The sequence below is a fragment of the Aspergillus clavatus genome, genomic scaffold, assembly GCF_000002715.2.
Source record: "Aspergillus clavatus NRRL 1 1099423829805 genomic scaffold, whole genome shotgun sequence".
Lineage (NCBI taxonomy): Eukaryota > Fungi > Ascomycota > Eurotiomycetes > Eurotiales > Aspergillaceae > Aspergillus > Aspergillus clavatus.
In genome coordinates, this window is record NW_001517094.1 from 3,843,722 (window position 1) to 3,869,211 (window position 25,490).

General features: G+C 50.6%; 9 protein-coding genes across 9 annotated transcripts, besides 12 other annotated features; 2 read left to right on the top strand and 7 right to left on the bottom strand.

The window, feature by feature from the left end:
• Positions 1-138: 138 nt before the first annotated feature.
• On the bottom strand, positions 139-1,588 carry ACLA_030900 (putative C2H2 finger domain protein; the record flags this gene model as incomplete). The annotated part of the gene is made up of 3 exons (XM_001269782.1): positions 139-912; positions 980-1,356; positions 1,426-1,588. 3 exons carry the CDS (start codon positions 1,586-1,588, stop codon positions 139-141), a joined length of 1,314 nt encoding a protein of 437 aa, XP_001269783.1.
• An 876-nt stretch (positions 1,589-2,464) lies between these two features.
• ACLA_030910 (uncharacterized protein) lies at positions 2,465-4,675 on the bottom strand (the record flags this gene model as incomplete). Its single annotated transcript, XM_001269783.1, has 1 exon — positions 2,465-4,675. One exon carries the CDS (start codon positions 4,673-4,675, stop codon positions 2,465-2,467), a length of 2,211 nt encoding a protein of 736 aa, XP_001269784.1.
• Positions 4,676-7,190: 2,515 nt separating this feature from the next.
• ACLA_030920 (carboxymuconolactone decarboxylase family protein) lies at positions 7,191-7,754 on the bottom strand (the record flags this gene model as incomplete). Its single annotated transcript, XM_001269784.1, has 1 exon — positions 7,191-7,754. The coding sequence occupies one exon, from the start codon at positions 7,752-7,754 to the stop codon at positions 7,191-7,193; it is 564 nt and encodes a 187-aa protein (XP_001269785.1).
• Positions 7,755-9,009: 1,255 nt separating this feature from the next.
• ACLA_030930 (DUF5427 domain-containing protein MTC1) lies at positions 9,010-10,594 on the top strand (the record flags this gene model as incomplete). The annotated part of the gene is made up of 2 exons (XM_001269785.1): positions 9,010-9,559; positions 9,615-10,594. The coding sequence occupies 2 exons, from the start codon at positions 9,010-9,012 to the stop codon at positions 10,592-10,594; spliced, it is 1,530 nt and encodes a 509-aa protein (XP_001269786.1).
• Positions 10,595-12,849: 2,255 nt separating this feature from the next.
• Positions 12,850-14,065, bottom strand: ACLA_030940 (5'/3'-nucleotidase SurE; the record flags this gene model as incomplete). Its single annotated transcript, XM_001269786.1, has 3 exons — positions 12,850-12,919; positions 13,004-13,998; positions 14,054-14,065. 3 exons carry the CDS (start codon positions 14,063-14,065, stop codon positions 12,850-12,852), a joined length of 1,077 nt encoding a protein of 358 aa, XP_001269787.1.
• Positions 13,216-13,244: a microsatellite.
• Positions 13,220-13,243: a microsatellite.
• Positions 14,066-15,758: 1,693 nt separating the features above from the next.
• Positions 15,759-15,789: a microsatellite.
• Positions 15,759-15,790: a microsatellite.
• A 161-nt stretch (positions 15,791-15,951) lies between these two features.
• Positions 15,952-15,976: a microsatellite.
• Positions 15,952-15,977: a microsatellite.
• An 833-nt stretch (positions 15,978-16,810) lies between these two features.
• On the top strand, positions 16,811-19,480 carry ACLA_030950 (uncharacterized protein; the record flags this gene model as incomplete). The annotated part of the gene is made up of 5 exons (XM_001269787.1): positions 16,811-17,055; positions 17,121-18,279; positions 18,343-18,451; positions 18,504-18,829; positions 18,884-19,480. 5 exons carry the CDS (start codon positions 16,811-16,813, stop codon positions 19,478-19,480), a joined length of 2,436 nt encoding a protein of 811 aa, XP_001269788.1.
• A 334-nt stretch (positions 19,481-19,814) lies between these two features.
• On the bottom strand, positions 19,815-20,400 carry ACLA_030960 (DUF2462 domain-containing protein; the record flags this gene model as incomplete). The annotated part of the gene is made up of 3 exons (XM_001269788.1): positions 19,815-19,961; positions 20,074-20,158; positions 20,354-20,400. The coding sequence occupies 3 exons, from the start codon at positions 20,398-20,400 to the stop codon at positions 19,815-19,817; spliced, it is 279 nt and encodes a 92-aa protein (XP_001269789.1).
• Positions 19,985-20,013: a microsatellite.
• Positions 19,985-20,014: a microsatellite.
• Positions 20,242-20,274: a microsatellite.
• Positions 20,242-20,279: a microsatellite.
• Positions 20,279-20,311: a microsatellite.
• Positions 20,401-20,756: 356 nt separating the features above from the next.
• Positions 20,757-20,885: a mobile genetic element.
• A 248-nt stretch (positions 20,886-21,133) lies between these two features.
• On the bottom strand, positions 21,134-22,285 carry ACLA_030970 (protein kinase domain protein; the record flags this gene model as incomplete). Its single annotated transcript, XM_001269789.1, has 1 exon — positions 21,134-22,285. One exon carries the CDS (start codon positions 22,283-22,285, stop codon positions 21,134-21,136), a length of 1,152 nt encoding a protein of 383 aa, XP_001269790.1.
• Positions 22,286-22,952: 667 nt separating this feature from the next.
• On the bottom strand, positions 22,953-23,723 carry ACLA_030980 (GPI anchored serine-threonine rich protein; the record flags this gene model as incomplete). Its single annotated transcript, XM_001269790.1, has 1 exon — positions 22,953-23,723. One exon carries the CDS (start codon positions 23,721-23,723, stop codon positions 22,953-22,955), a length of 771 nt encoding a protein of 256 aa, XP_001269791.1.
• Positions 23,724-25,490: the final 1,767 nt, after the last annotated feature.

Below are 25,490 nucleotides of genomic sequence, written 5' to 3' on the forward strand. Positions count from 1 at the left end.
TCCCTCTGCGTGGAGACTAGACGCAATGAGGGATCAATCGCGCGAGGCTTCCAGAGCAGAGACCGTCGTTTTTGTTTTTTCTTCGCAGGTCTTCGATCGCTTCATCGTCTCTCCGTGCAAGGGATTATCTTCAAGTATTTATTGCGCAGGATCGAAGATCGTGTCCGAGTCCCGGATGGTACCCACTACTACAGAACCAGGGAGCTCTCCAAGAGTCGTCTCTCCTCGATGGTCAGGAACAAATGCGTACCTTGGCAATCTAGCCATCTTTTCCTCCGGACTGGTGTCGTTATCGGAATATACCAAACGTGTCGGCTTTCCTTTGTCCTTCTTTGATGGCTTTTCTTCGGTAGTACCGGCACCAGCTTTTGCCGCGGCGGCCGCCTGGTCAGCTTCCTTCGCGGCCCCAGAGACGAGATCGTTAACCGAGGATGAGATCGATGAAGCTTCTGCTCGACTACCATTCGGGGCTGTAGGTGGCACTCCGGACGGAATGGGATGGCCCATATGCATCTGTTGCATCTGGTATGCGTTGACTTGTGGGGCCCCAAAAGCAGGCCGTTGTGGAAGGCTAGGCGCAGCCGGCAAGCTGCCCGGCCGCTGTGGAAACGATGGGGTTATCTGTGGGGGCATGTGCGAGGGAGGAGCTTGTTGGTGTGGCTGGGGTGGGAATGGTGGAGGAGTGCTTCCGTAGACTGGCGTAGGTTGTGCTGGCGTACCAGCCTGGTACGACTGCGGAGAGTACCCCGCCGGTGGATATTGTGTGACAGGAGGATACGGTGCTTGCGCAGTTGGTGAGAAGTTCGGATATACGGGGCTCGCCGATTGCTGGAAAGGAGAAGTGGCGCCTCCGTACGGTTGCGAGTACGTAAATTGGGGCGTGGGAGCAGCAGTGCTCTGGGGGGATTGGGCCTATGAAAGCGGCAGACAATTAGTATGAGAACAAGACGTCAAGCTTCCATAGAAGAAAGAGACCTACAAAGCCACCCAGTGCTTGTGTCTGTCCGGCTCCCACAGGTGTCGCCTCTCCGCTGCTTCCTCCAGCAACAGCCTCAGCACGTTTGGCCTTGTGCTCAGCTAAGCGCTTCTTCAAGTCAGACACATTTTCAAGCTTGGGCTTCTTCGCCGGTTGCCCGCCAGACGTCGTTCCCGCAGGAGGGTTTCCCGTCACGGCCTGCCGTTCGGCCTCCGCCTGCTGAAATTGGGCAATGACGCGCTGGTTGTGCGACTGAACAACATCTTCGGGAACACCCTCCATGCCAAAAATCTCCACATCAAGACCCGAGCGGTTGGGAAGCGCATTATCGACTGCTGAAAGCTGCTCCTTGTGCACTTGGCTCATGTGCACCGACAAGCCTTGATTACGTCGTGGTCAGCAAAAAATGAGTGATCCTCGACAAAGTACTTGGACTTTGATTGACTTACCTCCTGCAGTGTTGAGCCGTCGTCCACACCTCTCGCATTTGAAATGCTTCGCCTTCTGATGGGATATGAGGATTTTGAGGTCATCAAAATCACGCTCGCAGTAGTAACACCATGGACGAGCCAAGAGCTCATCGAGCGTTGGCCCACGTCTCTTTTTGCCCATTGTGATTGTGCTAGGTCAAGAAAGTAGATCCTAAGGATGGTAAGTTGAGCTTATGGCCTAAGGATGAAGATTGAAATCAAAGGCAAGAGAAGAATCCGATGGCGTCAACGCGTTGATATCCCGGCCGCTGGATTGAGAACTCGTGGATCCGAAGTGGAAATCATTGAGTCACGTGAACCGTCTGGTCTCAGCTCCGGCCATTCACGTGATCTGGCATGGGTGATACATGGACAACAAGGGATCAATGGCTGTATGGAATTGTCTAAGAGTGTCAAAGAAATATGGGTCTGGCGTGTGACTGACGGCTGAGAAGAGTGACTATAGGCTTTTTTTATATCATATTGACAAGAGTCTGAAATCAAAATTCCTGATTAAGAGCCTTAAAGTCGACGCGACAATCATCCAAAACAATCTCTTTAAGTGCTTTCGTCATGAAGGAGACACCTCTCTAAAGTATCAAGCCGATTTCAGGTAGGTATTTGTACAAGATCCTCTCGACCAGCGTGGCGAATGATACAAAACAACCATCAAAACAAAAAGTATACATAACAAGAACGAAACCCAGGCGCCTTTCGCTCCAATGCCGAAAAAGGTGTGATGTATAAGATCTGCGTTGCAAAAAGAGATTAGGTGATTGCAATCTCAGCGCAATGACCCAAGGAGTACCAGAAACATCCAGCCGAATAATGATACAGGAAAAGACATAGGGGTCAAGTATACATGCTTTTTTTTCAACTCCAAACGCTGAATTGTGTCAAATGAACACAAAAGTATCGGTATGCATCAATGTGGCCGAGTAAAGCGCCAACAGAAGGCGAGCTGACAGCTAATCTTCGACAACAGCCAAAGCAATAAACCCACAAGGTAGTTGCCTACTCACGCAGGTCGTGTGGGACCTGGTGGAGGCATCCCAGCCGCCGCCGCACCGTATGGGATATAATAATCAGGGTACGGGGTACGATACGGAACTGGAGCAGACGGCTGCTGAAATGGTCCGGGAGGACCAGGGGGGAACGATGACACAGCCCGCGGATCAATGGGTGCGTAGGGAGATGTCAAAGACCCTCGGGCTGTAGGCATCGGCGCCAATCCAGGAGGGCCTGAGGGCAGAGGAAGCGGCACAGGGGGGACCATTGGAGCTGGTGCGATTCCCATGTCGACTCCCGAACCCCCGGGAACGGGAGTCTGGGACCCGGGTCCTTTCATCCCAATCTTCCGGGGCTCGATTGCCTTCTTGGCGGCCTCTGCTGCGCGGTCCGCGGCCACTTGGGATTTCGACCGCTTGGGTCGGCGGATCCGGCCCTCCCGATTGAATCGGGCCCAATGGTTGAGCATAGCCTCAGTACGTCGAGGGTTTTTGGCGTTGGCGATCTTCTCTCGCCTGGCAAGCTCAGATGGATCTAACGGCATGTTGATGTCTGCATCTCCTGTAAGAGTGGTCGCGGGGGACACCGCCGCAGAACCGCCACTGGGTGCCGGCTCAATTGGAGCGAGTTGGGACAATGTTCCAGATGAGATGGATGGAGGACGAGCCTGCAAAGGCACGGGTTGTGTCGCTGCTGAGGCAACCACTTTAGCGTCGCGGCCGCGGCCCCGAACTGGAGCTGGGGTCGCATTCGCCGTAGGCTGTGGCGTCTCCGAAACGGCCCGCGAAGGGGCACGGGCGGCACCTCGACCGCGTCCCCGACCGCGTGCACGACCGGAGCCCCGGGCAGCAACAGAAACAGGAGCAGGAGAAGCAGGGGCCGAAGGTGCAGGCGTGTTGTCTTGTGTTTGATCTGCATCGGGCGCCGTGCGGCGATGGCGAGTTCGCCGCTTCGCTGGTGGCAGAGAGTCGTCTCTGTTCTCTGCGGGCGTAGGCGTTCCTATATTGACTTCATCTGTCTCGTTTGCTTGGCTTGCTGCCTCCATCTCCGCTGCTTTGCGTCGGCGAGTGTTCTTGGCGACAGTTGATTGGGCGGGTGGTTTCGGTAACATGGGCACGTAGGCGGCGCCGAATTTGTGGATTATCGGCCATCCATCAGGATTAGGGTCACCCTTAGCTCTGATTTTAAGGGCCTGGGAAGTAGTGGGCGTAAAGCCACCTTGCTCGAAAGGATCCTGGATGCCACCAGGTGCTTTGGGATCATATTTGTAGCCGTAGAGCATTGCCTCCTTTTGGCTCTCAAACACAGCGATCTCTTCTAGCTTCCTTGGATCCGCGCTAGGCTTGCCTTGTTGGCGAGTTGCAAGCTTGTAAAGTTTGTCGATAGCAAAGTACTCCTCTTGCCATGTCTTCAAGGCAAGATTAACATTCGCTGTGATTGCATATAGTTCATCTACATGCCGATACTCCGGATCACGAAGTTGGGATAAAAGATTTTCCAGGTGGTTAACCTCCAAAAAGTCTCCCTTGTTGCCTGTATTCTTTTTGTATGGGCCGGGGCGAATTGGAAGGTCAGATGCATCCCGCTTCGTGCCACGCTTTGGATTGCGGAATGCCGCATCCCAGACGTCTTCAACCTCGGCTAGAGTGTCCTCGTATGTTGGGGAGAATTTGTGGACATCATGAATGTTCCAAAGATTGTGGACACGCTGTTCAATGATCGAAGTCTGGCCACGAGCTGGCCCCAGAGACGTATTGGTCAATGCTATGTCAGATGCTACATCGGTCTCACCATCCGCAGCACCCTCGTACGTTTTGACGGTGCCAGCCTCTTCAGCTTCACCAGTTTCAATTTCATCAACGCCGGAAGCTGCAGCCTCTTCTGATGGCGCCTGAGAGACTTGCAGTCCTCCATTAGCCAGATTCTCGTCAACAGCACCGTCGTAGAGAGAATATCTTTGAGCTATGTGCGGATGTGCTGCGACGATATGCTCCTTCAGAGGAGTAGATCCGTTATTTGTCGTCTTGGAGCTGCTGAAATATTCACCGCACCAGTAGCATTTGGACTTTAGCGTCGATGAAGAAGGAGATTGTGATGTCTGGGTTGAAGCAGAATGAGCAGAGAGTGGTTCGGAGAATTGTCGGCGGAGAGAAGAGGCCTGGCTGGCCATGTCCGAAGTATGGGTGTTCATCTCAAGGTCGCTCTGAGCGACAGGAGCCATAACGGCACAACGGAGATATCAAAATGAGATGGACAACGTATAGTCCCAGGATGTTAGCTCAGAAATTATTAGTAGATAACGGATCCAGGTCTCTTTGGATATTCCCCCCAAAAAAAAACAAAAAGGAAAAATGAGCTCTAGACATACAGTTAGTCCAATGCACTCCGAAAGGGAAAAAAGTTCGCTTGCAAAATGCCAAGACGCCAGCAGTATTGGATGCTGTGCGAGCCGCCACAGTATGAAGGAGTGAGAGGAGCAGATACCAGAGATATCTAATTATAAGGGGGAACAGATCTGAGATTCAATTTGAAGGTGATAGTGATTTGGTGAAATTAGGAGATGCGATGGCATAAAAGGTACAGAGTATTGCAAGTTTCGAGCAGTAAAAAAGCAGTGTGGTGCTGGAGCACACGATCTTCCCATACGTACCTTGGAGGAAATTCGAAGCAGAGCCAGTCTGTAATCGAGTTAAAATGATGAGAGATATTAGATTCTCAGATCAGAAGAATCGTTCGAGGAAGATTATTTGTCCTGAGAGAAGCCTGTCTTGTCGATAGGTTGACAGGGATAGTATGAAGGATGGAGTAGATTGAAGTAGAAGAATGGGTAAGCAGAGATGTTTCCAACCACGTCTAAAACACAGTCGAGTCAAGAGAAAAGATGATAGGCAGTAGGTATATTGATAAAAAAGTCAAATTGAACGTATTTCAAGATGCTTGATTAAAAAAATGCTTTGGAAATGCTTGTTGAGGCGTGGAGTCGGTGTTAGTAGTAGTAGATGATGTAGTAGGAAGATGGAGAGAAAAAGGAGAAAAGAGTAAAGGAGGAGAAGAGATAAGATCGAAGAAGAGAATGTATACTAGACACCATCAATAGTGAATGCATCCAAAGCTACTTGAGGCACAGCAGATGAACAACAAGGGGATGGAGGATATGGAAGTAGTCAAAATGAATAGTAGTGAGGCCAAGAGAAGAGTCTGTAGAGCCTAAAAAAGGTGTTGTTATCATGAATGGAAGTAAGGTAAGGTATTTGGGCTTTTACTAGGCGTTAGCCGTACCTGCTTTACCATACAGAAAGACCCACACCACCCGCAAAATCGTGGCCTTGAGCCATCCGGAAGAGGACGGCCGCCCACTTTACTTAATCCAGAAACCAATCACGATGGTTGAGATTTGTATATCTTCTGTTTTCCGTCATGTATTCGTTACAATATATTACCATAATACCATCATGAACAATTGATTTTACCTATGTGACTGCACGATCACGTTGACTTCTTTAGATTTTTGGCTTTCCAGCATAGATCAAATCAACCATGGCTACATGATCCTAATGCATTTTAAAGGATAACTGTGGCCGGTGCATCTTCAATGAGCCATATTCCGACTCCCAACGCCCCTATAGCTAAGTAGATATACTCTGGTAAAGCTACCTTACCTAGTACCTTAGGCAGCCTGTAAATTGCGGGCCACCTACCTCGTAGAGAGACCCTTTTTCGACGCCGTTAAGAGCCCATTTATCCCTCCACGTGACCCCCATGTCGCTACTCAGTTTCAAGCATCAGCGCCATATTATTTGAGTGTCCTCCACTCCTCTTTCCCACCATGCGCTTGTTTAAACTATCTTACTTCCTAGTAACGACGGTAGCCTGTAGACTCTACTGTAGCTCTTCCAACCCTAGGAAGCAAGTGAGCGCAACCCAAGAGGGCTGCTAGTGATGGGGCCCATCTCAAATGAATTATTGGACATATGTTGGCATGGACTCAGCTGATTATGATCTTTCAGCAGTAGGTCATCTACATCTCGATTGCAAAGACTTCATCTGGAATTGTCATGAAAAGGTCTCCATGCAGCATCATAGTGCAGCAACTCGGTAAACTGAGCGCCAAGCGCCCATGTCGATTAACCTACTATATGGACTCCTTGTATCTCCTGTAATATGAGGACTACTCTAACTATTGCAATATGTTTGTATTAGTCATTGTACCACAATGTATATCCACACTAGCAGTCCCTGCTTCGTTGATTGCCGAAGGTTGGCTAAACTGAAAGTTCAAACGAGGTATTGAAGAGGTGAAAGCTTGGGACGAAGTAGAAAAGCTGTCGAGAATCCCAAGTCCCCTAACTCCTATCAGACCTTATGGGCCTCATATTAAACTCGTATGCCGGCATAGGGTTCGTTGGTGACTTATTTTTCTTATTTGATGATTTCTGACTATCTTTCCCGAATCACAAACTGCTTTTTCATCATTCTGTATGACTGGCTGCTGGTGAGATGCTCCTTGTCCTTGCTCCCGGATTAAAATGGCAACTATGTAGTCCTAGGAAGGTCAGTATGCCTCTCTCCATTTGCAGTGCCAGTGCCTAGTACTCTTTCTTACGATCTATTGCGCCTTCTGCTGGATCATCGTCTACTGTTAAGGATATTGTTGAGTCTCCATTTTTGTTGTGATGTGGAATATTAATTTGACAGCTTTTGCCCTCGGCTAGTCACTCTCCATGCTCAGTATATACTCAATCCTGAATATTTCTTTCACCAACATCCAACGCAACAAGGAATCGACTGACACAGTTATACGCCGCCGAAGTCGCCGTGATCTCCACAATTTCCTTCTCGTTAAAAAAGTTTTTGAGATCCTGGAACACTAGATCTGGCACCGCAACCGTCTGAGTCATAGCATCTGTATACTTCAGAACCGCGCCTTCAGCTGGACTCAAGACCTTCTCCTCGACTTTCTGGGCTATATTTGCCCGCGCATCTCGGACAACGAGCATCCCGTCCTCGCTGAATCCACCCTCCTGCAGCAAAGGAGCATGGTGTTCCCACTCGAACCATGCTCCGTTCAGAACGGCCACGCGGCAAATGATCAGTTCCTTGATGATAGTTGTCAGGCTTGTCTTTGTCCGAATCGCCCCAATGAATGAATTCCACCCGTCTGCCACTGGAAATGAGTGTAGAAGGGCGCGATCAAGTGGGATCAAGCCCCCGGGAGTACGTCTCGCCTGTACTCGGGCCAGAATATCTGCCTCTTCGGGTGTGGTGGTGGGAGGAGGCTCTGGAACGTATGGAAGACGCATTGTGATGTTTCGGGAGATATTCTCGGTTCAAGGAAAGTTGATAAGTTCAAGAACTAACTCCAATCAGCCGATGTCTATACTGTATGTGATGAGTCATGCACTTTGGTTTTGATATCGTTGTAGTTGACACTTACTTCGAGGGATATTTGCACGAGAGTACCTGAATCGGACTGAGATGGCACGTCTTCGGATCTTCCAAGCCTTGGTTTATGATACTATACACGTCTTGTGGTCCACTGTTGAACATGGGGTTCTGCGTTATTTAAATGTTCATCATCGAGATGCCCCACGGCCCTGGGTTGATGACACTCTCTCGGGAAGGGCCCCGCCGCGGGGAAGAAATGGGCCCGAACCGCGGGTTAATAACTATCAAGATGAACGAGGAGCCGTCAACTGTGCTTTGAAGAAATGAATGCTGCTTTGACAGAAAGCAGGCTTGGTTGGATATAGGATGTGTCGATTCTTCTAGAGTTCTTTCCCTTAATAATCATTCCGCGTCTGATATAGAAGCCAGCCACTGTAAAGACATTTATCTACATCTGAAAGCTCCTCACCCGACGTACCGAGAACCCGATATTGACATTGAAGTGCAAGCGTTATGATACATAATTTGAGCTCACTACAATCAACCAAACTGGACTCAATGGGTCTGTCGAAGAGCAGCCAAAGGAGGCTTTCCATTTTTCTACAACAAACATCGCGGAATTGCTCCGCTTTTCTCGGATTCAACTTGAAGATACAGATAATCTTTTCATGACCCTGACGAGGATGGCGAGATCAGCAGACAATGGTTTTGAAAAGACTGGCAGATACCAACCTAACCTTCTAAGAGAGATACGTGGTACGGAGATTTGTACGTATATATTTTGATTGGTCTTAAAAACGTACTTATGTACTAACCAAACCATCATGATGCCTTGGACGCCGAAGAGGCGGCGAGAGAAAAGGTTGAAAGAGTCTCTGACTTGAGTAAGCTAGAGCTAGCTGCATCGTATCAAAGGATAGACTATCATAGAATGATACTAATCCTAGCATTATTGAAGTTGTAGTATGGACTATCTACACAGTACTCTGTAGATAGCTTCGTTGTCAAATGACACGCTAACGGTTCTTGGCGCAGGTCATCAGTTCCCCACCGCCAAAACATTAAATTCCCCCTCAAGAAGCTCTGACCAGCATCTCTCCTCAAACATACTACTGTACAAGCATTCTAGTGATATCAAAAACAGGGCCTAATACTTACGCCACAAGGGCAATGCCTCCCAAAAGCACGAAACCAACGAGCGATGAGCTTCTCGCTCAATTCGACGACCTCGGCATCGATTCAAACACTGATAAGCAACCCCCGAAGACGGCAGCTGCACCTACTGCTACACAGTCTGAACAAGACATACTTGCGGAACTCGACAATCTAGCCACGCAACGACCGAGCAGTGGCCCCGGCACACCCCGTCTGTCGACGACTGAGCCCAGATCGGCTACTAAGTCACCGAAGCCTGCAGCAGCAGCATCTACCCCCCAAACCAGCGAAGAGAAGTCGAGCACTCGTAAATCAGGGGAGAGCACCCGTTCATTCCGCGCCGGAAACAAAGCTGCGAATACACAACCGCCTGAGTCTGAAAAGCCAACGGTGCAGGAGGCCTCTGCTAGCACAGGCGGTGGAAGATGGTGGGGAGGCTTTTTCGCAACCGCCACTGCGGCCATGAAGCAGGCCGAAGCTGCAGTTAAAGAAATCCAACAGAACGAGGAGGCCCAGAAATGGGCTCAGCAAATGCGCGGAAATGTTGGTGCTCTCAGGGACCTGGGTAAGTGTCATCTGCATTCTTTTCGTCTTGTACCTGTGCTAACAATGTGCTGCAGGTGGTGAGCTCAAGAACAGAGCGCTTCCCACGTTCACGTCCATTCTTCACACTGTTGCACCTCCCATTTCCTCGCACGAGCGTCTCCAAATACACATTACCCACGATATCTCTGGTTATCCCGCTATCGATCCTATCGTATACTCGGTTTTCGCGCGCGTGATGGCGCAAGTAGAAGGTGGAGACCTCCTGGTCGTTCAGCGGGGCCAAGAGTCGGGCCCAAAGCGTGGACTTGATCTCGGTATCTCGTTTTCCGGGACAGGCTGGAATGACGGTCCGTGGTGGCGTACAGTTACCCCAGGGCAACCCCGCAGCATTTCGGCTGTTCGGGGCACTGTGGAAGCGACCAAGCTCGCCCGGGCGAGTGCGGAGTCCTTCGCCACGGAATACTTCGCCTCGAGGGGCGGCATTGAAGAAGCCGCGAAACATGCGACTCAAATCCTGAGCGAATCAAATCCAGTCCGGAGCAGCGATATTTTCTTGGCTATTCAGGCCATCAGCCAGACTTCCTCCCCCGAGCTGTTCCAGGCAGGAGCAGCAACGGACAAGGCGACTCCGCCGGGCGTAGTTGATGTGCCTGAGGCCACAGAAGAGGAGATTGCTTTTGCACTCTATCTCCACGACCCAATCCACGGTATCGCCTTTCACACCATCTCCCAGACTATCCCGCAGAAATGGATCGATTGGCTCGAGGCTGCCGCTCCTGCATCTGCAGACAATGACGCAGGGGATGAGGACGTGCCGCGTGCAAGTGTCCCGGAAGAGATCGCTGAGATTATCGAAAGCGGGGCTGTCGATCCGCGTGAATGGGTGTCGGAGTGGCTCGAGGAGTCTTTGTCCTTGGCTGTTGGCATTGTTGCACAGCGCTATGTGGCTCGCAGAATGGGAGTGGGTGAGGGAGGCGTTGGCAAGGGCAAGATGCGAGCTGAACAGGCTTCGGTTGTGGACAGTGGCGCGGGAGAAGCTGCAAGGGCGCTATAGGTTATACATCAGCTGTCTCCTCTCTTCCATGTTTTTACTTCTTCTGCCTGTTTGTGTGATTTAACATGTTCATACCTTATCCGTAGAACCACGTTCCGGCCTTTAATTTTATGAGCCATGATCTGATAGCAGAGCCCAACCACTGTGCCTGAATCTTGTTGCATGCACACCGATATGCATACAATTGGTTTATTGTTATTAACATGTAGATGTCCTTCGTCATTTACTCCGGGTGAGCTGGCCGACCTTGAGGATACCCAAGTACATCACGTCCCATATCCTTGTCAGAATCTCAATTGCACGCTGTCGCACCCCAAAGTTTGGCCTTCCATACGGAGTCAATTAAGAAGAATAGAAGGGCATGCAGTGCCTGAGGCAAGAGATTTGAATTAGATCAACTTGCATCGTTTACAGGTATAGGTGGGTGAATGTACTCTGTTGATTCCATCATCAGTTTTCAACCATGGGAGGCAAAACAAGGCAGAAGAGTATAATAAACAGAAAAAGGGAAGAAAACAGAGGAGAAAAGATTTAGTTGGTCCTGATGGACATGATCAAACGCAATGCATCATTCCATCCAAGTCGATATTGCAATAGTTGTCCAACTCAACCAGATACCACCACGCCAGCACTGTGTATTGCCTGAGCGCCTATAGATGGGAACGAATCTAGAGGGATATATCAAGTAGACGCTAGAAGAGGAGTGTTCTTCCATAATGGCACCACCCCCCACAAAGCATCAAGAAATCTCCAGAGCATCCCTTATTGTAGAACCAGGCAGAAAAGTCTCATTGAATTTGCTCATGTCTTCTGGATCCACATACTGAGGATCTCTTCGCTCGTCATAGAACAAAAACTGGCAGTGTCTGCCTTGAACGGGCTGGGTCTTTTCTTTCTGAAGGCGTCACAGTGAAAGAAGAGAGTGAGTGCCTACCAGGCAGGCACGCAAGCAGCCCACCCAAACCCACTACTTATACCACCCCTTCCCCCCCCCTTCACTCTTCCTCTTTTTCTTCTTCTTCTCACCACCAGGGCGCAAGCCTATCCACGGGGAATCAACCTTGCAAAGCATTGTCCTACTCACCCAGTGCTTGGCTCTTTCTTTACCGACAGGCTGTGCTAGGAGGCCGTGTTAGCACTGCAGATACTGCCTGGCCAGCAGAGACTGCAACTCAATGGATACATCCATTGGGGAGTCGCACTCATACAGCGCCGGCCAAAGGTGAAAGAGTGGAAGTGTCAGTATCTTCATCATCCTCAACTGGTCTGTGATCGTTTCTGACTTCAGCAGTCTTAGCGGTACCGCGCTTCCTTTGCGAGCTGGTGTGGGTGGTATGCTGGTGATTATCGTTCTCCTCTCTTGAGATTGTTTGTTGTGAGAGAGGCCTTGGTGACCGATATGTTTTCTGTTCTCCAAACAGCTTGGGGACGCCTCATAGATAACATATAGCACCTACTATATCGATACCAGTATCGATAGCGGTACGACAGCAGCAGGCAGCAATATCAGGCAGCAACAGCACAACAACCGACACTCACATCATACACGCCATTTCCCTAATTGTCGACGTCACTATTAAGCGGCATATAGGGGATCGGGGGCTTTTGACTCGCACTTACAGCACAACCAAGTGCCACCATTGACACCTGCAAGCCTGCAGTGTCAATAACTGTCGACAAACGTATATCTAACAATGGGGCTTCCGGGGGCTTGTGGGATTGTGGGCAAATCCTACTGATTCTTCAGTAGGTGCCTGGCCGTCTGGGTCGCTCGACGAACCGACGGACAGGCCTCCAGCGACGAGCTCGCACCTCACCGTGGTGCTGGAGTCTAGTAGCTATACTGGCGAAGCTAAGACGAGCTCATTCTTGTATTTTAATTAGCTTGTGACATAGTAGTTCACTTGGTTCGGCAATGCAATCGACCCGAAGAAGTAAACATAGTAGTACCTCGTGCATAACATCTGTAGCCTTGGTGGCTCTATCTCACCATCTGGTGGCTGAGCTTCCGTAAGCGTCCATAGAACTTAGAGCCCCGTCCAATGCCACCGATGAATATCAAAATCAAGCTTCCGTTATTGTATCTTTCTTACATAGGATTGTTCAACCAATAACCACCAAAGTTATCCAGCACAGCGTTCAGTCAATAGTCATGTCAAATGTTTCTCATAACGCAAAAAGAGAAAAAAACCTTTGCGGGTATCTATCTATCTCAATCAACTAGCTCCCCCACCTTCCACAAATCATAAATTCAATCAATCATCAAGTTTCAAAGGTCCAGCGAGGCCAGGAACATGCGAGAAGCTCGCAGTCAGGGGAGTCACACTAGAAGACAGGAAAGTTAGCAAACCGCATGCACGCGCTGGAGTTATCAAGAGACACCAAAGAAAAAAAAAAAGAGCTACTGACCTGGTACTCCCATTCAGAACCGTATGCGCATCCGTCCCCTCCTCACTCGCCTGCAGCGCCTTCTTCATCTCGGACAATTCCGCCGCCCAGACGAACTTGCGCTTCTTGAGATGCGCGCCGCCGCACCCGTTGACGGCTTTCGCGGTGCCATTCGACAGTTTCACACGCTTCTCGTCGCCGCCGACGTGGTTCGAGTGTCCGTTGGCCAGGCCCGATGACGACGACGACGACGACGACGACGCCGCCGCCGTCCCATTCTTCTCGGGAGCAGCGACTTCGGCGTACAGACAGCCCGTGGACCAGTAGTAAGGGAGGGTATGGGTGTAGCGGACGGGTCTGGACTCGACGTCGTCGCGCATGGGGACGTTGATGTTGTAGAGCTCGACGCGCGGGTCCCAATTGCGGGCGAGGTGGTTGACGATGCGGACGGCGAGGCGGGCGGCGGCGCGGATGACGGGGGCGGGCTGCTCGTCCTTGCTGCCGAAGGAGATGGCGATGCCGCGCTTGCCGCAGATGGCGGCCTCGAGGGCGCCGCCGACGGTGCCGGAGGAGAGGTTGTAGATGGTTGAGGCGTTGCGGCCGTGGTTGGGCCCCGAGATCACGAGGTCAATGGGGGCGCGGTCGGCGAAGAGGTTGAAGAGGCCGAGCTGCGTGCAGCTGGCGGGGGTGCCGTTTGTGATGACGGCCCATTCGGACTGGGAGGCGTCATGCTCGTGCGTGTCGTCCCAGGTGCCGTCTTCCCGGAAGGCGTCCGGCGGCACGTAGGTTGCTTCTTGGGTGGCTTCGATGATGTGCGCTTTGCCGATCCAGGATCGGGAGCGGGCTGGGATTGCGACGGAGACTTGGTGGCCTGCGGCTTCGAGGGCGTCGACGAAAGGGCGAATGTATGGGGAGAGACGCCGCGAGGGCGGTCCGTCGTCGTTGACAACCTGGAGATCAATTGGGTCACATGAGTATTTTCCTCTTTCGTCTGTTCGCTGATGCGCCGATAAGGTCTCGCGGGTAACTGTAGAGGAAAAAGCAATGGAGGGAATTAAGTAGATAGCTTACCAATATATGCATGCTGAGTTGTCAATGCTCTCAATAGTACCCTTTTTTTTTTTTTTTCTTTTGGAATCTCCGGGTCCTTTGCCTGGTTTGAGATTGGAACTTTTGTATCGGCGATGCGGATGCTTCGAAGAATGTGATGTGATGCGGAGAAAGATCGAAACCGAAACCGTTTCCCCCCACGTAGCAAGATATGGATGATGATATGGTTGCCCTCGTGCTGCGGCTTGGTCTGTTCAGCACTGGGGAAATAAGTATTTATAATAGAGACAGCGATGGGCAATGATCGAGCCATGCAGAAGCTTGAATCAAACGATGCTTCCCCCCGACTACCGAAAACATCCCGGGGAGTCTCCAATCTGGCTACGGTGAAGCTGTTTTGCGCTGCGGGGGCACCGGAATTTGCGAGTTGGGAACGCTGGAGTAAGACTCGACAAGGAGCCCATCTGGTATTGAAAAGACCGTCATGGCAGGTACCATACTGGACGATATTGTCAGGATTGGGGGAGACTTGGACAGTGGCAAAGGGGGGTCGTACTGTATGGAACATGACATGACGAGACACAGGACAACCGAAAAGAGGCTGCGGTGAAGATGATAAGCAAACTGAGAGCGCACCGAAGGAAGTCCAGCGTTCCTCGGTAGAGAGATACTCCAGAAAGGTATTGTTAGTCAGGAGATGAAGACGGTGGTCAGCGGCTCAGTGGAAGATTGAAGACTATTTGAGAGATATGAAAGGAAACCAACCCTTGGTCAGAGTCCATCGTGGGATGGTGAAGGATTTTTATTTATTTTTTTATTTTTTTACCCCTTGTGGTAATCTGAGATATGTACTCTGTAGATAGATCAGAGAGCAACAACCTACGGAGTACAGGGAACGGACTACAGAATAGGGCACGGAGGAGATATGGGGTAGAAAGGCAGATAATACCAATAATGACTACGGAGTACCTCAGTACACTAAAGATACTATATGGAGTATGGACTATGGAGTAAGGAGAAAGCCTCTTTGTCTGAGTTTAAGCCCAGTGGACGATTTTGATTTCATGCAGTTTGGGGGATTCGATGTCAATAATAATAATATGAAGTCGTTAATGTCCTGGATCACGGCAAGGTGGAGGCTCTTCGACTGTCAGGCTGTCAGCATGTTTTGTGATTGTATAGGGTTATCCACGGCAAGGTATCCCTCAAGATTTATGCTGCTAGAAAATAATGCTTAGAATAGATCGAACCATAGCCGACTTGAAGCGAAACTGATCAACCCATACACCCACCGTATGAGAAGTTGAGAAGTCCGTCCTCTGTGGCATCATCTGCAGTGAGACAAAAGGGATGGGAGGAAGGACGACAACGGACACCCCCCCTCCCCGTATCGTGTTTCGATGAGATGATACCGTCGCGTAATAATTATCCGCTACATCTGCAAATCTGGAAATCCTTTGTTCACGAATAACGACTAACCAGAACGTTTGCGACCTTGGGAGAGACCTGAGCCTTGGCCCCCTTTAGGAGGTGGGAGTTGGGGACGGAGTTGGCATTGGCACTGGTACACTTTGCTCCGTCCGTTGTAGTAATATGATTAAGTGGATGATTATTGCAGCTCAGCCAGTCAATGGCAACAGAGGCACATCGTTTTAAATGACTTGGCGCTTGGCTTAGCTGCGAAAAAAACCTAAACCAAAAATCATTAATCATCATTCATCCATCGTAATAATAATAATAATAATAATAATAATAATACCAGAGGAAGAATAATGCCCAGAGATTGGGAGTGGACGCCGCCCGTAGCGAGTCCAACTAGCAAATGAACCATCTCAACCCACCTCGTGCCCGCCTTGATCTTCGCTACATTTGAGCATCCCGTCTGCCGCCCCTGACTGACGTTCTACGCTTGACTCTTTCTACTACTACTACTACTACTACTACTGAGGACTGACTAACAAGGATGTCCTCCGTGGCATCCGATCATCCGTAGCCTGCAGTCACCCAATGCCCATCAGATGGTACTATGTAGAAATGCTGATCGAGCACCTTGAGATAAGAATAAAAGAGTGCATAGGACCCCCCCAGCGCCCCCCCCCCCTCTCGTCATCTCTTGACACTGTAGTGCAATAACAGCAACAACAACAACATCCAACAAGACCTTGGTTGAAGCCATTCAAATTTTCTATACCCCCTTCTCCCCCCTCCCAAGCGACCCATTTATTAATGGTTCTGGGCCAGTGCGGGCTTATCAAAGCGCGCCATTCTCTTCTTAGTGAACGCTGAACGGTCTTTTCACCCAGTCGCCATTTGCAGGGCGGCCGCGTCCCACTAAACGACAAGCCTCACAATCGGAGGCCGATCGCCGCAAAATCTTTGGTGGGGAATCGTCAAACACCACCAGTCAGTCAGTCAGATCAGCCACGCTGTATGAAATTCTGTCCTCATTACTAGATTACTAGAGTCAGACGAGAGTTTGAATCCTGTTTTCTATTATTATTTCTCGACCAACTCCTCGCTCGTTCATCCATCTCAACCAACTCATCTCCGTCTCCATCATCGAGTGACTTGGTGTCACTTCCAAGTTCTTCCAACCCACTTTCCATCGCCTCTCGCTATCTGGTGGGAAGAGGTCCTCTTCCCGCTTCGCCAACTACACGTCAAAAAAAAAAAAACCTTGGTCTCTAGGGAGTCTTGTTCCTTTCGAGTCTCTACCGGCTCGAGAGGTCATCGACGCTTTTTTTCCTTCCGATATTTTTCGTTTCGCATATCCCCTGTATGGACTGCGGGACTGCTGGCACGGCTGCGGGCATTGACCCCAAAATACTCGATAATTGGCAATCCGATACCGCTTATTCCATCTCGTCGTGGGAACAGACTGCTTACGAGCAGCAACTCGAGTGGGATACCAGCCAGGATTCAAATCAAGATGAGGGGGATATTGTAGATCTAGGGATCCTGCAAGGTTCTCTGGCTGACGATCAGCCCAACGCAGCTCTGTTTCGACAGAACTCTGACCTGAGGTTCGCGACTTGTCTCTTCCTGTACAATGCGCGATCGCTAGCTGACGGATTCGATGTGCTTGCAGCAATCCAGGAATTACCTCCCCCGAGAAGTTCAGCATCGCCGATGCCGCGATCGAAGGAACCATCAGCGGGACGGTGAGCCCGAGAACCTTGCCCTCCTCGACGGACGACAACTTCCACCTGGACGAGACATGGCCGCAATTCCAGTTGTTCAACTCCATGGCTGCTGGGATGCCCATGGATGCGCCCCTGTTCTACCCATACGCTAAAGACGCGGCGGCCCCAAACAACACCGTGATCGTTGACGACGCTGGGGAGCTGTCGCACGGTCAAGGTTTTCCGGACGTTCACCCGGATCAGTACCTGACCTTTCAAAATCTGTCTCAAGCATTCTCCTTCACAGCCGAACCTTGGGCCGAACAACCGGCCAACCCCAACTCTGATGTGTCGGCTCAAGGATCGCTCCCCCCTCCGTTAGGACCACAGATCCTGAACAAGAATGTCGGCCAATCTCGCGCATTCCAGGGCTCTCCGCGCTCACTGGAATCGCGCTGGCTGGAAAGTCTTGAATCACAGCTGCCTACACACATGACATCGCCGGTTTCGTGGTCGACGAATCCGCAAGACTCTGGGTTCCACAGCGACGAGGGGAGAGTGCAGGATGCATTTCAATACAAGTCGGAAAGCTCATCGGACTCAGGCGACGTTTCGGGAGTCTATGATTGCTCCTACTCTTCCTTGAGTGAGGAGGTGCCCGCCTTTGCGGAGAGACAACTCGAAGATGACAGTTCCTGGAAAGATGAGTCGAAGGAGGGATCTCCCTCCGAGACACCACAGTCGATTCCAAACGCCGCCGCATTTATGGTCAGCGAGAATCCTCAGGAGACTTTCTTCATGTCAGCTTCCGCTCGGTCTCGGGCTTCATCATCTGCTGCCCAGCGAGCATCAAGTCGCCCTCAGGCTCTCGCTCTGCAGTCGGTGGCGACCGTCAGAAAGCGCAAGCAGCGAGCCTCGAACGTGAATCTTGACCAGAGTCAAGCCAAACCGCTGCAGATTGTTCAAGAGGACGGCCAGGGTGGTTCGATCGCCTCTGCGGACTTTGTCTCCCCACCGCGCGGGGCACGCCGCAAGGGGCCCTTGAGCATGGTCGGAAGGGCCAACGCTGGATTGCGGAGGAAGAACAAGGATACATGTGTTCAGTGTCGCCTGAACAAGCGAAAGGTTTGTCTCCATCTCTTTTCTGTCGATCGTTCTTTTCAAGAATGTTCGGGCTAATGGTAGTAGTGTGATGGTAGCTCACCATGCGACGCTTGTCGTCCTACTCTCCACGAACAGCCATGCGCGCGAGCTTGCTTTGCGAATATCGTCGAGTACGGAACATGCAATTATATCTGTATGGATTCAGTATTCCGTTTGTTGGATCCCATAGCTAACTTAGGAATCAGCTCAACGCGCCGTGAATCATCCAACTGTCGATCGGTCGGGTCGGGTGCGGATGGAAATCCCGTCCCAGTTCGACTTGAATGATCTTCTGACGTTCCTTGGCGAGCGACAAGGACGATTCAACATCCGTGCTAGCCAAGCGTGGGGCTCGCTGTACGTTCTCGACCTGGGAGAGACGTACAAGTTTTTGAAGTCCCTGAGCGACTTCAACGGTAACTCTCGGTCTACCTTCATCGAGTTCATCGACCGCCGGATCGTGGAGTCGAAGGACAAGTCGAAGAACTGGTTGAGCTGTGTCAAGGATTGCGATCCAATGAACAATGTCTACGTGAGTTGGGTTCGGCACTTTATACTTAGAACCTGCTGCTGATCTTTTCCCCAGTCTTTACTCTCACAATGGAACAACATGCCCAGCCGCGCTAGTTACAGCTTCGTTCCGCTGCAAGCCGGCGGTCAAGAACGGCCGATGGACATCCACAACCCCGAGGATCAGCGAGAGATTTTGCTGGCAGCGCAGCTGTCTCGCATCATTTGCCGCATGCTGGAGGTTGAAGGGTTCCGGAAGCTTGAACGGGACTTCTACAACATCAAGTGGAAACAGATCTCACAAGAGACGCACCTGCGCTTCCTAAGCCAGCTCGGCCATATCCTCCTTTCCCTCCGGTGGCGAGTGTCCTGGTGGAGGCGCCTCGGGGATGGCGGGCGCGAGCCCGACCCGTCGAAGCAGCACTACGTGGACCGGGTCGACTTGCTGTGCCGCATCCTCTATGTCTACTATACCTGTGTGCTGGCCAAGCTTCCTTCCTGGACGACCGCCGACGTCCCCAAGGGCGTCTGGTCGACCTACGCGGACTCGGAGAATGCCGTGTGGGACGACTTCCCGATGGACCCTAGCGAAGACGGCTTCAGCAACTGGATGGAGCGAGGCCGCGAGCTCATCGAGCAGGCGGGTGTTCCCAACCGCGTCTCGAAGATGTAGACACGGAAGAGGGAAAAAAAAAAGATCATTGATGGATTGGAACCGGAGTTTTTGATACGATACCCTATACAGCGTCTTATATTTTCTTTGTCATGTTATTTATGCTCAAGTACGAGTGACGGTGATGATGCCATGTTTATTCTTTTCTGTACATAGCCGCATAAGATCCATGATACTTTACATCTTCAGCCCGTCTCGCACCCAACACCATATACGGGAGTAAATACAAAGTAAATCAGGGTATCTCACTTCATTAAGTCATGGATATATATCGATACAACTCTTCCCCTCTTCCCAAAATAACTCCATTTCCCTCCCAGAAAACAAGACCACCTCACTTCTTCCCCTTATCCTTCCCCTTCTCCGCCGCCGCCGCCGCAGCAGCCTTCTTATCCTTCTTCCCCCCAGCAAGCAACTCCAAATGTCCGGCCTTCTGCGCCAGACTCCGCTCCGTCTTCGAGATCAACCCAGCCGTAAGTTTCTACTCCGGCCAAAACCCATTAGCCCTCTCCTTCTCCCTCTCCCTCTCCCTCTTCTCCCCGCCCCCTAATTCCCAAACATCCCCGAAGATATACATAAGACGCAGATCATACCTTGGTAATCTTCTGCTGTTTGATCAGCGTCGCCTTCTTCGGCGCGATCTGGCGAGGCCCGCGTTTCGGGGCGAGCGCGGACGGCCTAATACACAGAACAGAACGCGAAAATTCATCGTCAGCATGTTTGCTTTCTCTTCGTTTCATCACTTGACTCGGGGTAATATCCCACGCCACGCCACGCCACGCCACACCACACCACACCATGATATGATATGGTATGGTATGATACGAGATGGGGGTTTTGAGGTAAGGTGATGGGGGAGAAAGGCGAGGGTACCGTTTCGCCGTGCTCGGCTTTGCTTTCTTGAGGGGTCCTTGGGCCATGGTATCTGGTATCCGGTATCTGTTCCTCTGCTCTGCTCGGATTCTGGTTTGGGGGGGGGGGGTTCGGATGTGTGTACTGCCTGCAGCACTCGAAATGGAGTTTTGGGGGGGTGAACTGGTGGACACGACTCTGGACTGGGCTGGAGGAGAAAATTGCTTATCGGATGGGGAGATTTTCTTTTTTTGGTTATCGGGGGTTTTGGGGGGTTATCAGTCACGTGATGTAATTGTTTTGGTTGTTTGTTTGTTTGGTTTTGGGTTTTGGATGGGATTTTTCAGTTGGGTGTTCTTTGCTTGTGGGGTTAGAGTTTGATTGGGGGAGATTTATCTGAGAAGACTGCCCGGATTTTGTACTACAGTATGTACTATTTGAAGAAAATCCTGACCAAGGCTTTAGCACATTTCTTGAGTGGTGTGTTGATACTGTTGGTAGAAGGAAGCAAAGCGCGGAAGGGCACTTTCGGAATTCTGGCCTAACAATTGAGTACCTACTTGCATAGCTAGCACAGTCGCATTTGACAGGTACCTACATACAATATGAGACGAAAAGGCACTTGATTGGGTATTTGGCCTCTTGTACCCATGTGATCCAAAAGTATTCGTTGTCAATGAGGGGGCAGGCCATTTGCGGGGTAACCTGTCCGATCTGAGATGATTTGGCCATGATACCTGACTACTTTGTAGTCTACTAGTACAACATCCAACCGCTATCTACTTTAACCTAGCCTATTACCTATCTGATTGCCCATGGTAAACTCATGCGTGATTGGGGATTGTCTTTCATTAAACACTCTGCAACCTGCTCCAAGGATTTCGTGAATGGATCATCTCTCGCATGCAATGCGATCTCGGACAGAAGTTTCCCATACGCCCAGACATCGTTAAGTCGGCGTTGTTCAAACGAAAGATCAAAGGGAGCCGCCTCATCTTGGATTTCTGGGGAGCACCATTCCCGAGTTATACCGCCAATGCCGCTGATGTCAATGACCACTGCATTTCCTCCGCTGTCAATGACTATATTTGAAGGTTTTACGTCCATATGGGTTTTCTTTGCCTCATGAAAGCGATTGAGCGCGGTTCCGATTTGGACGGGCCATTTCTTCCAAGCGTACTCCGCAACACGGTTTTCCAAAAGAATCTCCCGCAATGATCCATCGGAATATGCCTTTAGTAGAATCCCAGTCACAACTAGGGGTCCATCGCTACCACTCGTAGTCATATAGGGGTTCCTAGATACGGCAACCCCCTCAGCCTGCACAATATTGGGCACGCCTGTGAAGTACTCGAGATTCTCCAGCTCCTTCTGAAAGACATGGGTATCTCGAGGTTCGTAAAGAGGACGGTTAACTATCTTGAGAATATATTGTACCCCGTTGTGGTATACTGGAAATACTCCGTCTGATATTTCCGTGTCGCGTGTCAGCTCTTCATCGTGAATCTTTCGAAAACAAGGGTAATCGGCGGACGCGGGATAGACAACACGAAGGGGATCTTCTTGGATCTTGTATTTCAGAAATATGTTGAGAACTTCCATCGTGCCCAGGGTGCCAACTAATCCGACCTCTAGATTGTGCTTTGTTGCTGCCGTATCTGCTTCCAGTATAAGCTCAGTCACAGTGTCGGCAAGGAGAGGGAGTTGCTTGTAGTTGATTTGCCTAATGAGGTCTTGGAATAACACGCGGCGTTGACGCTTCGAAGCCTGCTGGATTTGGCCATTGTTGAGAAGGTTAGTGATTGTACCAATCAGAGTTACTTTGATCCACCACCTGGTGTCCTTCACAAAGTAGATCAAAGTCTGCGAGCGGCTGTTGGGTTCTGTCTTTCCTTGAACAAGAAATTCCTCGTCCTCCGAGTATAATTTGAGCTCAAGATGGTCTGTTGACATGGTAAAAGCGGAAGACGGGGTGAATGTTTGTTTACTTTGGGGATCAGCGTCGCTGTTGAAGCTGGTCTTTGTTCTGCCGTTGCGGGCGGTCAATTAACTAACTAGAAAGCAAGTAATGACTAAGCTGATGAATTATGAATGCTGATCTAAGCTAGGACTTCACATGAGATTGCATAAGTATAAGATAAGAAAGTCCAGCCCCGCCACTTAATCAGAGATGAGTTTCTGAAACAAAAAATGAAACTTAGGGGTGACACTAGTTTCGACTCTCCCTGTGTAGTAAGTTTTATGTTGGTGGTGTAAAGGCAAGAAGGGCTGAGGGTTCTCGACAAGATAGGTCTGGTAGGTAGGTTCAGTGTTCTAGAAAAAAACGATAGACGCGAGGACAGGTCGTCATGCATTGCTTGGCTATGTAAGATGCTATCTAATCTACTACTGGTGGTCGTGGCATGATTCATTAGTCCATCTTCTTGCTGCGTACAAGGACCATTACAGATGGAAAGACCTTCAGGGGTAGAAAAATTACATCATATTTCAGGCTACGCTGAAACACAGACGGAAAATAGAAAAAAAAAAAAAAAGAAGATAAGCTCAGCTTCAAAGACTCAAGAAGAATTATATCCACCGAAAAATGTACACATCATGGAGAGAGAGTTGCCCGAGCACTTTAAAAGGCGAGAACGGCGAGGACACCGGCAGCAACGGCACCGAGGCTGATGGCGGTACGGTCGGCAGCACCAGTGAAGAGGGGAGAGGGGCCGCTGGCGGTGGGGGTGCTAGTGCCATAGGTGCTCTGCAGGGTGCTGGGACGGTAAGGGGTCTGAGTGGGCGAGACCACGGGGACGGACACACCACCGGTGCCGACGATGATGGGGATGCTGGTCAGGCTGACGTGGGCGGTGGGCGTGGTGGCAGTGGCGGATTCAGACTCCGGGCAGTAGGTGGTGCTCTCGGTGGTGATGATGGTGACCTCGGAGGCAGTGGGCTTAGCAGTGGCGGTGGGCTCAGCAGCAGGGACGGTCTCGGACACCGAGGCGGAGGAAGAGGAGGAGCCAGCGTGGCCGGGGTTGGAGACACCGAACTGGGTGGACCACTGGTACTGGCCGGTGCCCTCAACGACGAGCAGGAGACCGTAGTGGGTGACGTCGTCATCGAGCTTGGTGCTGGGGGTCCAGACGAAGTGGCCCGAGTTGGGGATGGCCTCAGCGAGAGTGTCGATGGGGACGACGTTGGTGCTGGGGCCGCGGAGGAGGACCAGCGAGACGGTGCCCTCGGTGGTGGGAGTCCATTCAATGGTGTAGGACTTGCCAGCAGACACCTGCTCGTTCAGACCAGGCTTGAGGATAGGGTTGCCCAGAGGAGGTTTGGCGTAGTTGGGCTCAGTGTAGGCGGAAGCCAGGGCCACCAGGGAAGAAACAGCCAGGGTGATGAAACGCATTTTGTGTATATGGTTTATTGCTTTCCTTTTTTTTTTCTTTCTTTCTCGGTTTTAGAAATAGAGATACGTGGGTTATGGTCAAATGTAAAGAGTGACTGGTATTGATTGGAACGAATGACTGGGTTGGTTAAAGGAGTGACTGTCGTGGGAAAGAAACGACGAGAAGAGATGCCAGTGTTTGGAAGGGGGAAAGGGAGAGAAGAAAGAAAGGAAGAGAGGAATGAGAAAGGGAGGAGGAGGGATTCAAATTATTAGATTCGAAGAGCAGTAAGCTAGCATTCGAACTAAGCCTTAGGTTGTTGTCTCTCCTGGAGGAGAGGCAGAAGGGGGCTCGCCAGACACCAATCACCCGAGGACCCTAGGATTCTAGTCTCAACGCCAACGGTCTCAGGAACATCTATTAGGGATGGAGATTGGAGTGTCAACATTTCTGCCGTTGGTAAACAAGAAATGTCGGCAGAGTCGCGTCGAAGACAACTGAGGAGGATTTCCTTGCTGTTGTCGTGGGAGCAACCTGGTGGAATGTCCCACACGCGCAGGAATTCAAACACAACCTCATCTCACAGGTCTCACTGGTCGCAAGAGTAAAATGAGATGTGCTCATCCCATGATGAGAGTGGTTAAGATAGTTGGCCCATCAGCCGCTAAAACGATGTCCAAAACTGAGTCGGAAGTACATACTCTGTAGAGTCTCAACCTGGATTCGGGGGATTTCTCATCGTGGCTGCGTTGAGGCGTGGAGGAAAGGGGAAATATTCTGCCAAGTGCCAAGGGAGATTCATCATTCATTCAGCACGCAATATGTAGTTACTCGGAGTATGTCAGTTGTCTCAAGAGAGTATTATTCACGGGATGAATTCCTGAAGAATTACTCAAGTCACTCTGGAGTCTATTATTCCCTGCAGTAATAAATGAGCTACTTCCCTTTCCTCCTCTTCCGTCTACTTTGCCCTCGGTTGATCAATACCTTAGTCGAACTGACTGCCACCTCAAATCTCCGGATATTACCCAGTCTATGATCATAAATAGATTCCTACTACCTTAGCTATTCGTGTCGTATTCTGTATAGTAGTATTTAAACCAGAACCATCTTTTTTCAGTCTCCCAGTCCCATCCCACTGGCGTCCAGGTGCGCCCACACTGACTCCATATCATCTCATCCAAATGAAACATACGCCACCCGGCCGCAACACTAACAAAAATACACTTTTTGGCAACCACAGCTGAGCACTCCTTATTCTTAATCCTTATGCCTTTACCCCTGATTCCCTGAATGACAACCTTCGGTCGCTCGTTCCTTGTTCCTTGTTCCTGACATGGCTGGTGGAGCCGTTGGGGCAGTCCAGCGCCACTCGAAATTGTGCCTGAGCCTTGAGCCCTGGGAAGTTGATCGGAGGCTAAGCTGTCGCTGGTTACCATTGGTTGTGGACCTGGCATTCCATCCATACCTACCTAAGTACCCATATTCCAGGGACTATTGAGTCCATAATACGCACTCAAGGAAGTCAGGAGCAGTACGGAGTAGATCCTAGATTCTAGATACTGAGTTGCATATGCAGGTCGCAGTGTAACCCTCAATCCTCAAGCAGTCCTGGTGTTTCACTGGCCATGTGTCGGGAGAAAACAAATGACTATGGTGTCTCGCAAGTTTCCAAGCCGGCTATTCGCCATTTGTATTGCTGTATTGGCTCATCTGCTGGGCACTTGGGGCACTGCGTGGAGACGATTAGTGATCCTCATATAGCGGTCGCAACGGAAATGCTCAAA